At 30.3% G+C, this 10,019-nt stretch overlaps 2 protein-coding genes across 3 annotated transcripts; one reads left to right on the forward strand and one right to left on the reverse strand.

The window, feature by feature from the left end:
* Nucleotides 1-1,800: 1,800 nt before the first annotated feature.
* LOC101499465 (WAT1-related protein At2g37460-like) lies at nt 1,801-4,639 on the forward strand. Of its 2 annotated transcripts, XM_004493841.4 has the most exons (7): nt 1,801-2,100; nt 2,298-2,360; nt 2,456-2,572; nt 2,770-3,010; nt 3,250-3,411; nt 3,930-4,081; nt 4,208-4,639. In XM_004493841.4, the coding sequence occupies exons 1-7, from the start codon at nt 1,904-1,906 to the stop codon at nt 4,422-4,424; spliced, it is 1,149 nt and encodes a 382-aa protein (XP_004493898.1). In that variant the 5' UTR covers nt 1,801-1,903; the 3' UTR covers nt 4,425-4,639. The 2 variants fall into 2 exon arrangements, with proteins under 2 accessions (XP_004493898.1, XP_004493899.1); XM_004493842.4 differs by lacking the exon at nt 2,298-2,360.
* A 124-nt stretch (nt 4,640-4,763) lies between these two features.
* LOC101499965 (type I inositol polyphosphate 5-phosphatase 8) lies at nt 4,764-9,401 on the reverse strand. Its single transcript, XM_004493843.4, has 11 exons — nt 9,146-9,401; nt 8,515-8,569; nt 8,318-8,402; nt 8,149-8,220; nt 7,734-7,821; nt 7,473-7,577; nt 6,490-6,760; nt 6,153-6,349; nt 5,959-6,067; nt 5,715-5,863; nt 4,764-5,618 (listed from the first exon to the last, which is right to left on the reverse strand). Exons 2-11 carry the CDS (start codon nt 8,539-8,541, stop codon nt 5,327-5,329), a joined length of 1,395 nt encoding a protein of 464 aa, XP_004493900.1. The 5' UTR covers nt 8,542-8,569; nt 9,146-9,401; the 3' UTR covers nt 4,764-5,326.
* Nucleotides 9,402-10,019: the final 618 nt, after the last annotated feature.

Raw genomic sequence — 10,019 nt, forward strand, 5'->3', positions numbered from 1 at the left:
GCCATGGTATAACTTAGCTTCTCCTTACCTTATCCTTTTCTTATGTATTGAGATTTGACTTGATTTGAATTTATTCATATCAAGAATTATGAATATCATTTTATTTTATACCACGTTATGGTTTTAAATATCCTCTTTAGATTAGAGATAACAAAACATGTCAATACACTCAAAATATGAAACTATTGAGTCAACTCAAAATTATCAATCAAACATCCATATTTTATCATATAAAAATCTGTTACAAGCTAACAAGACATTTTTTTAAATAAACGTCAAAATATGAAGCTAAAAATTTGTCTTAAAATAAATAACTATTTCAATTTTCAATGCATTATTTTTTAATTGTATCTTTTACTTTACTATTTGCATAACTTCTGATTTAATATTTTCCACTATGCATTAAGTCATTAATAATGTATTAATGCTTAACAAAAATAATTTGATAATAATAATATTATTTCTTTTATTTATACACTTTTTTTAATACGTGTAAAATAATTTACTAACTCAATTATTACTCAATTATTATGAGGCGAAGGAAGTATTTTAAATTTCAGTAAAAAACACACAAACAAAGGAGTAATTGCTTTTACACAATAATAAGTAGGTGAATAGACTCACTCATATATAAAATGTGCTAAGAATGAAGACAGAAAATAAACCAAGTAAGGAGGTGGAATATCCAAATGGAATGTTAGTGGTTGGCACATATGAAAAGCACAAAGAAGCAACGCGTTTAAAAAGGCTCAAACTCACCAAATACGAAGTGGACCTAAGTGTTTAACACACTTTAATTGGAACCTTTTAACACATTAATGTTAGAAAGCCAAACTTAATAACAAGGGATGTATCACTATTATGCTTGTGCTGATCATCTTTCATATGTCACTATTGATTTACTGGATTGAATTCAATAATGCAACTGAATAATTCACAACCTTTTTTATCAACTTCTTTTTTGAATTTTTCATCCTCCACTCTTAAAGAATATGAAGATTTTACTTCAATAATTTGATCTAGTGGTAAAAAGATATGCATTTGATCCGACAGGTTAAGAGTTCAATCTCCATTAGAGAGAGATTAATGTAAATCCAACACTCAAGACATTGTAATTCATACTTTAAAAAGAAACTAGCACTTCATTTGATTAGCTCGGTGAATCAACACATCATATGATCCATTGTGAACCGCGATTAAAAATATATTGATACTCTGTTAATGATCGAGGATACTCTTCAAAAGTAGAGATTCACGATCATTCTCATTTTTACGGTTGAAATAATGATATAATTGATGTTAATTTGACGAATTCAATTTAAGAGACACATATTTGTCTTTTTTTAATTTTTCAATCAAATTATTTTCTAAGTCCTTAGAATGAGGTGAACCAAAAACTACTACTTCTACAAGGCTGCATCTAAGTCGGTCGCTAAACAATTTTAAAGTATCGGTCCATATCAAAACTTGCCAACTTAGAATCGTTCTCATCATATATTGGAGCATAGCTTTTTCTCATCTTTTATGAGAAATACAAACAACTTTTGTATAGAAATCTTCACATATAGTACATGCAAAATTTGTAAGAAATTGATATCAATATTAAGAAAACAAGTGAAAAAAATAAATAAAAGCTACTCCATGATGAGTAATATTCAACTACGGAAAAGATAATAATAATTGAAAGCGTGACACTGACTTTTTTAGAAAAAATTATGTTGATTTATGTGACACCCACTTGGTTACGTGTAGTAGAGCTACTACTATATATATGTATGTATAGTGTGATACTGTTTTTCTAAGCCTTAACTTAATATTTAAACACAAGGCTTCATTGTGCTATTTCATACTTGTGGCTCAAGAAAGAGGTAATTACGTTTTGAGCTGAAAAAAAAAACACAAGATGGAATGTTGTGACCAAAAAAGGTTTGACAAATTGAAACCTTTCATAGCTGTAGTGTTCTTGCAATTTGGTTATGCTGGTATGGATGTCCTATCGAAAGCTGCACTTAACAAAGGAATGAGCAATTATGTACTCGTCGTTTATCGCCACGCTGTTGCCTTCATTGTCATTGCGCCTTTTGCGCTGATCTTGGAAAAGTAAATTTAATCTCCTTTTCTGTTTTTGAAATGAAATATAAGTAAAAATAGTAGTAAAAAAACTTATGTATATGTCTAAAATATAGACAATATATATTTTTTCAGATACTATTTCTGCTTTTATTTCATTTCAGATGGAAACATGAGTTAACATGAACTTGAATTGAAGTAATTAATCATCTAATTTTTTTAAACAGGAAAGTAAGGCCAAAGATGACATTTTCAATCTTTATGAAGCTAGTGACTCTGGCTGTTTTAGAGTAATTTTCTGCATGGCTAAACATATTCTCCATTCCATGGAAAACCTTCCCTTTATTTTGATATTAATCAATTATTACTACTATTTTAATGGCAGGCCAGTTATTGATCAGAATTTGTATTTTTTGGGAATGAAGTATACAACAGCAACTTTTGCAGTTGCTATGATCAATGTCCTTCCTGCCATTACCTTTGTCATGGCTTGTATTCTCAAGTAAGATTTTTCACTAACTGCAAATAACATTAAATTGGCACGTAGCATTCCATGTTTTCTAAACAATCACTATGACAAAAAGCTCAATTACCAAAGTTCACTTGAATATTTTTTACATTTATGATAAGATAAAAACTTTCTTATACAAAGTTTTAGGCGATTGATCTGAAATTGAACTTATTGCTTATTGTGTGCAGACTTGAGAAGATAAAAATGAAAAGCACACATAGTCAAGCAAAGGTGGTTGGGACATTAGCCACTGTTTTAGGTGCCATGGTTATGACATTGTTAAAAGGCCCAATACTTAATGTTTTTGGGATACATGGAAGTAGCACCCAAATCCAACATAATGCTGGTGCAAATCTTCAACATCCAATAAAGGGATCAATTATGATCACAATTGGCTGTTTTAGTTGTGCTTGCTTCATGATTCTCCAAGTGAGGTTTTAACCCCTTATCTATATAAAACATATATAAATTACTCATTGAAATTAGTCCTTAATGTGAAATGCCACATATTCAATTAATTTGAAATATTATAGCCTCTAACGACATAAACAATTTCAGAGATATATTTATCAATTTACAAAAGTGAGAAATTATTTTATCCAAACTTCCAATTTTCAATTTTATGTGTTTCTCCTAATACGATTTCATCCGTTAATTAATTTGTGTAGGCTATTACTCTTGAAACCTATCCTGCTGAGCTATCTCTTACAGCATGGATATGTCTATTAGGAACAGTTGAAGGTGGCATAGTAGCTTTGATTATGGAAAGAGGTGAACCTTCGGTTTGGTCTTTGAATTGGGATACAAAATTGTTGGCTGCGGTTTATAGTGTAAGTTTTTTATATTAGCCAAAATTATCACCACCTTTTGCACATCCATATGTATAAAAAAATGTTCATCTACCATTATTAAAATTCAAAGAAAGTATCCAAAAAGTTATTAAAATTTAAAATCAACACTAACATTCAAAGCCTAGCGTAAGCAAGTTTTGAAAAGGTTACATAATTAAAAAAACACACACCACATACACCATCTAAAGACTCAGACACAATATTTTAGTATTAATTAACATAGGTGTAACCAATTACACTTAAATTTGAACAAAAGTTATTTATAAAAAAATGAATTTGTATAGAGACTTCATGTCTGTTCTGTCTTATGTTGTGTCAACTTCACAAGTGTAAGCCAAGTGTCCAATCCAATACAAATCTAAATTGATAAAATAATATTTAAATAGTGTACAACACATGTCTTATGAGCAACAATGTTAAATGAATAGATTGGTTGATCAACATTAATTACTTTCCCTTCATTCCTTTAATAAATGCTTTAAATAATTCACATGCAGGGTATAGTTTGTTCAGGAATGGCCTATTACATTCAAGGAGCATTGATGAGATATAGAGGTCCAGTTTTTGTTACAACTTTCAATCCCCTTTGCATGGTCATCGTAGCTATCATGGGTTCCTTCTTTTTGGCTGAGAAAATTTACCTTGGAAGGTAATTAATTAAGTATGAAATTCAAGTATAGACAAAATAAGTAACATTGTAAAATTTTATTTACATGTTCGATGAAAATATTAAAAAATAAAGTCAAACTAATTAAGAATTTGATAATTTTTTCAGGGTGATTGGTGCTGTTGTAATTATTTTTGGACTGTATTTAGTGGTATGGGGTAAAAGTAAAGATTATGACTCACCAAGTCCAATTATAAAAGATGATATATTATCATCTAAGCAAACTGCAGAGAGCAACGACAAAGAGGTGCATCCTAATCATGAGGTCATTACTAGCATTAACTTTGGTGCAGGAAACAACATTGCTCGAGATGAACAAGTTTGAGGAATAAAATTTTTTCCAGTTTGATTCAATTAGCTAGCTGTCCAAATGCCTATTTAACAACTACAACAACTATATATATAGGTTTTGGATTATGAATGTAATAGTCAATGTTTTTGATGTAACAGTTTGGTTTGTCAATTAGACAACAAAATTGCTAATGACTAATCAAAAAGGTTGGAGATATATTCCAATTAATCAAATGCCACCTTCATTCAGTTTTGTTGTCTCATAGTGAATTACTGATAAGTTAGTTGAGTAGAATTTGAACTTTTCTCAACACATTAATTTTAGTATTACAACTTTCCAACTATTGATAATAATAATAATAATACAAGTAAATAACAAAAGAGAAACCATAAATAAATATAGATATGAACCTTCCACAGCATGTGACTGGTGATTCTTGAATAAGTCATTCACCAATCTGATACTAGTAATAAACATATATCTAGCTACAATAATATTTTACAGTAATCTATAATAATTCTTGCAGTTATTAATAATATTATCACCCTGTATATACTATTTCTCAACCTCAAAATCTGTTGTGCCTTGTGACATATTGACAGCTTACCAAATTACAAGAACTTTAGCGTTAATTAAACATGGTGATGAGGGAACCACAGATTCTGTCCTTCCCACATTGATAATCAACTCAAAAAAAAAAAATCCATTATGCCCAAAAAATGGATAATGAATTATCATTTTTTTATACCACTTCCATAACATTCTTCTTAAATATCCCTCCTTGGATCCTCTACAACAGCTGTTATGTAAAGCAATATTAGATTTAGTCAGAAAACAGTCTTTCTAAATCTAATAGTTCTTACAGCTGCTGCGCCACACGTATCTGCGACGAGGCTTCTTGTTAATTGTATCAACAATAGAAAACTTCATCATTACTAGAATCTAGAAATGGTGTGTATGCAACTTTGTGTCCTGGCTAGTAACATGAGCTGCTCTTCTGCCTGAACTCTAGCAGGGCAACAAGAAGCAGAAGAATTTGTGAATGGTTTTAAGGAACAGGATATTGGGACAGTGGTACTAGAAGAGCGAGTGAGATTGTTGCTTGTATTCATGTCCACTTGTGCTGAGAATAGTGAATACACAGGCCTGTGGTCAGAGAATTTTGACTCTCCTCGAACATATAACATCTGATTTAGTCCTTCCCCTTTCCATAGTATTCTATCGCACCTGTTTCATTTCACCAAAAAATATCATTTAACAAAATTCATTATCAAATTCAACCAACTTTATACTACAAAATTTTTGTGTCAAAATCTTAATTACCAAGCAGGAGTGCGTCGTTTTTCCTTGGATTTGCATGTTTGGGCAACATATTGGTCAGAATTAGTCAAGTATTTATAAGTAGGAGCAAAGTATATGGTCCCTTCATTCCAACCTTCAAATATTCGACCAGCTTTTTGCTCCCTCCTTAGCTGCAAAATCGAATTTATTAGGGCTATGCCACGAAAAACTTTCAACTTTATAAATTTAAATTTATATATACACCAAAATAAACTTGATTTTATACCTGATCTTTCTCTAGTAATGCCTTCCAATTATTCTTTTTTAGTAGCTCATGTATATCATCGTAACCAGCGGCAAGTCGATAATTTAAATCCCCCAACCAAATAATATTACTGCACATATACTACCAAATTAATAAACCAAAAATATTTATAATATTAATTAAAGAGAGTATAGATAAATATGGATAGGACTTACTCATGTTCTAGTATGCTTTCGGGAGAGAGTGAATGACCAATTGATTTAGACGAACGAAAAAATTTAGTTCTCTTTAATATTTCCGAGATGTCCAAGTTTCTTCGCAACTCATCACCATATTTCTCTCCAGATGCCAAATGTGTGCAAACGAAGCAAAATGTGGTCTGGTACAATCTCATACTAATTGATATTGAACCCTGTTAGTGTTACCGTACAACAAAAATTAAAAAATGTAAGCAATGAATCATACTATGTACTTCTTGAAATGCCACAATTTATGCCCATGTTAAAACCATATAATATAAAAAAAATAAAATTGGAGAGTCAAATAACGAACCTTATTTCCAAGATAGCCCATGATGCCTGTGCCAACGCGAGACACTTTTAAATTACTAACATGGTTGCTAAAATTTGTGCGTACCCACACGCACAAAAAGATACCAACCATTTGTTTGCTTGCTACTAAGTTATAGCGTTGCTTATGAATTGGGCTTTCATGGTTGTTGGTGTTCAGGGCTTCATTAATAAGGCCCAGCCACTTCGCTGCTGGCCCACTATCTTTCGACCCAAGCACGTTTCCTGCATTTAGCGGTACAATTTCTTGGAACCTAACAAGCAAAGGAAACCCAACACAACAAAAATTATTAGTCTTCTATAAAAATAAGCGGTTACTAATTGTATAATTTTAGTGTGAATTAATTTTACATAAACTTATTTCATATCCAATGTTTTTGTTTCTTCATAAACATCAAATTAGATTATAGGATTATTTTATTACATAATAATATTACTTATTAAAATATTTAGATATAACTATATTAAAGAAAACAGATTGTGCAGCGTCAGTGTATATTAATTTTACGTACCCTAAATGTCAATCAGATCAATTTATTCTGATATATCATTGTATACCATGATTTAAATTAACTATTAATCAATTGAAATAACCATATTATCTTCCATAAAATTGTTAGGAACATTTAATACAATTATATTAAATAATCTATAATTGAGTAGTCAAGATGATAATTTGTACTGCAGTTGAAAAGTATAGCAGTTGAAATATCATTGAATTTAGTTATACTAAAATCTAAAAACTCTATAGTTTTAATTGACGGTACAGCCGCTATAGATGATGCATAATAGTCAAGACAATTGTTGAGAATATAAAAAAAGTTAAGTTGATGAATAGAAGGAAACACGTGTACTTAGTGGAAATGAAAGAAAATATTATTAAGTATACAAAAGTGGTAGATAGCCAAATAGGGAACATATGAGATAAGATTAAGTAAAAAGAAATGGATAAAATAAAAAAAGTACCCAATAACATATATGTCAGCTGGCGAAGTAGACGTCAGCCAATTCCTCAAGTCCAAACCTTCGCTTGGTGACTTTCCCCCAACATTCCACGTCCCCACAAACATCCTATACAAGAGTTATTTCATTTTCTCCAAAGTCAATAATAGTACTCTTAGAAAATGTTTTGCTAAAATAAGCACAAACATATATTAATTAACTCGAAATTTTAGTATAGCCACATGTTACTTCAAAACAAATGACATGATGTGAGCATTTATTTACCTAAGGTTGAGAGCATCAGTGATGGCAGGAGCTTTTTTCTCCCCAAGTACCGAACGTTTCACGCCATTTGTAGAATGCTTCAACCACCCTTTCAAAACAACGCCCAAATATTAATTATCTCATCGATAATTAAATAGTAATTTTAAAATAATTATTATTAAATCTTTATTTTATATTAAGTGTCTTCTAGCACATCTTATTTTATACGAAGACAATATTAAGATACAACTACAAAAATCAAATTAAATATGAAATTCTAACACAACACTTGTCGAACATCAATCACGTCTTGGATTAGAGTTGTGAGTGATATAAATATAAAAAAAAAAAATAATAATAATAATAAAAAAGAGATCCAATTGGAACTAACCATAGGCGGCGCAGAAGAATGTAAAATAAGTGTTAGGCAAATTACCTGAGAAATGATCTGGTACGAAGATGTAACTGTCATGGTCAGAGCAACTCTTTCTCATTTCTGTTGCATAGTCTGGGTCCCACAAAGATAATAAAAACTCAATTTCAAAAACAAAACGTAAAAATTAAATGAAACCAAACTCAAGAACAAAACTAATTAATAAGCTCACCTTTAACAGAGAAGTCTGAGGAAAACTTTTCAGAATTGATCTTTGTATTAAGCCAATTCCTCACGTCTAATTTCGGCCATGAATACTGCAAAACCAAAATGCAAAAAAATAAATAAATAATAGTTTTGGCATCACGGTAAATTTTTGTGAAAATAAATCGTGTTATTCATGGCTTAAAGTTAAGAGTGTGTCCATACCTTGGATTTTTTCAATTCTTTTCTCATTGCTCTTCCTCTTCAAGAATAATTAAAACTGAGGCAAATAAATCATAACAATATTAATATAAGATGGACCATTAAATAATTCAACCTGACAAACTTTATATTAATTGAAGGAAGTCATACGTATGGAAAAATATATATATTAAAAAGGGACTAGAACATTTTGTTTATTGTACGTTAAAATTTTGTTAATTAATACTCAAAAATTAAAAGTGCCAAGCGATTTTCAACGGCAATATAAAAGTAGAACTAGTGAGTCCCCAAAAAATGCATGTGGAGAAAGTTTCGGTTTTCTTCAATGTTTTGTGCTTTACATATAGGAAAAGTGTGTAAAATGAATGATCAAGAGATAATCGCAAAAGGTACCAGTTTATTTATTATTTAATATTTGACACTAACATTTTCCCCTCCTAATATAACATATATACTAACTATACAAACTTTCGTTAGTTACTAGAACGTGCAGGGGTCAACGGCATTGCTTAAAGTTAAGAGTGTGATGCGTGCGTGACGGTTTTAAGGAGTTATATTAGTGTTTTTAAAAATGAATTGAAGCAAGCACCCAATAAATTAACAAACAAGTTGTGGAATAAATCTAAGTACTTACAAAAATTGAGCAACAAAGGGAACGTAACGTAAGGTTTGAGTTTAAGAGAATTAATGATAATGAAAAGACAAGGTTATTTCTTATTATTACAGCTTCGATGAATTTGTTTGTGTAATGGAAGAAGGGAACATGGAAAAAGGGATAGTAGTAGTGTTTGAGAGAGAGGTTATGAGTTTGAGGTGTTCCTTGGAAAAGGAAAAAGGTTACTATATATCAAAATTTAATGGGAACTAAGATTTGAGAATGAGAACCGGGGAGGGTGTTCGTGACTAAATTTTCATTTATAGGATTGTAGTACGTAAATAAATTAAATATTTTAATGATTAATGACGCTTTTTTGGTAAGAAAAATTAATGTCGCTTTCAAATTAGATCTCTAATTAAAATACCATTTTATAGAGGGGGGAAAACCACTTTCTAAGTGCTGTTCTGGCACTTTAGATCTGAAATAGTAGTAAATATCTTTAAAAAAGTAAATAAATAGTAGCAAAAATACTTTGGTACGTTAAGCGTTTGTGGAACGACAAATCTTCGCCGTACACCTTTCTTTTCTGCAAGGACGGTTGTAACTTGTAACTAGCTCTTATTATATATGTTAATGTGGACACTTATAATTATTAAAACATTTATTTAATGCTTTTTTTTTAATCCATTTTAGTGTAATTTCTTAAATAGTACCTACAGAATAGATATTGAAAACTAACATATTCTTGTCAAACTTAAAAGAATAATGAAAATAACAGTAAATTAAATAATTTTAAATTTATAAAAAAAAATTGAAATCATATCTTTATATATCAAATAGTTTCTCTATTCTTAGTAGATGTGAAAGTAATCAATGATATTGAATTTCAACATGTATACTATTGTGAAGA

Source organism: Cicer arietinum, chromosome 3 (assembly GCF_000331145.2).
Source record: "Cicer arietinum cultivar CDC Frontier isolate Library 1 chromosome 3, Cicar.CDCFrontier_v2.0, whole genome shotgun sequence".
NCBI lineage: Eukaryota > Viridiplantae > Streptophyta > Magnoliopsida > Fabales > Fabaceae > Cicer > Cicer arietinum.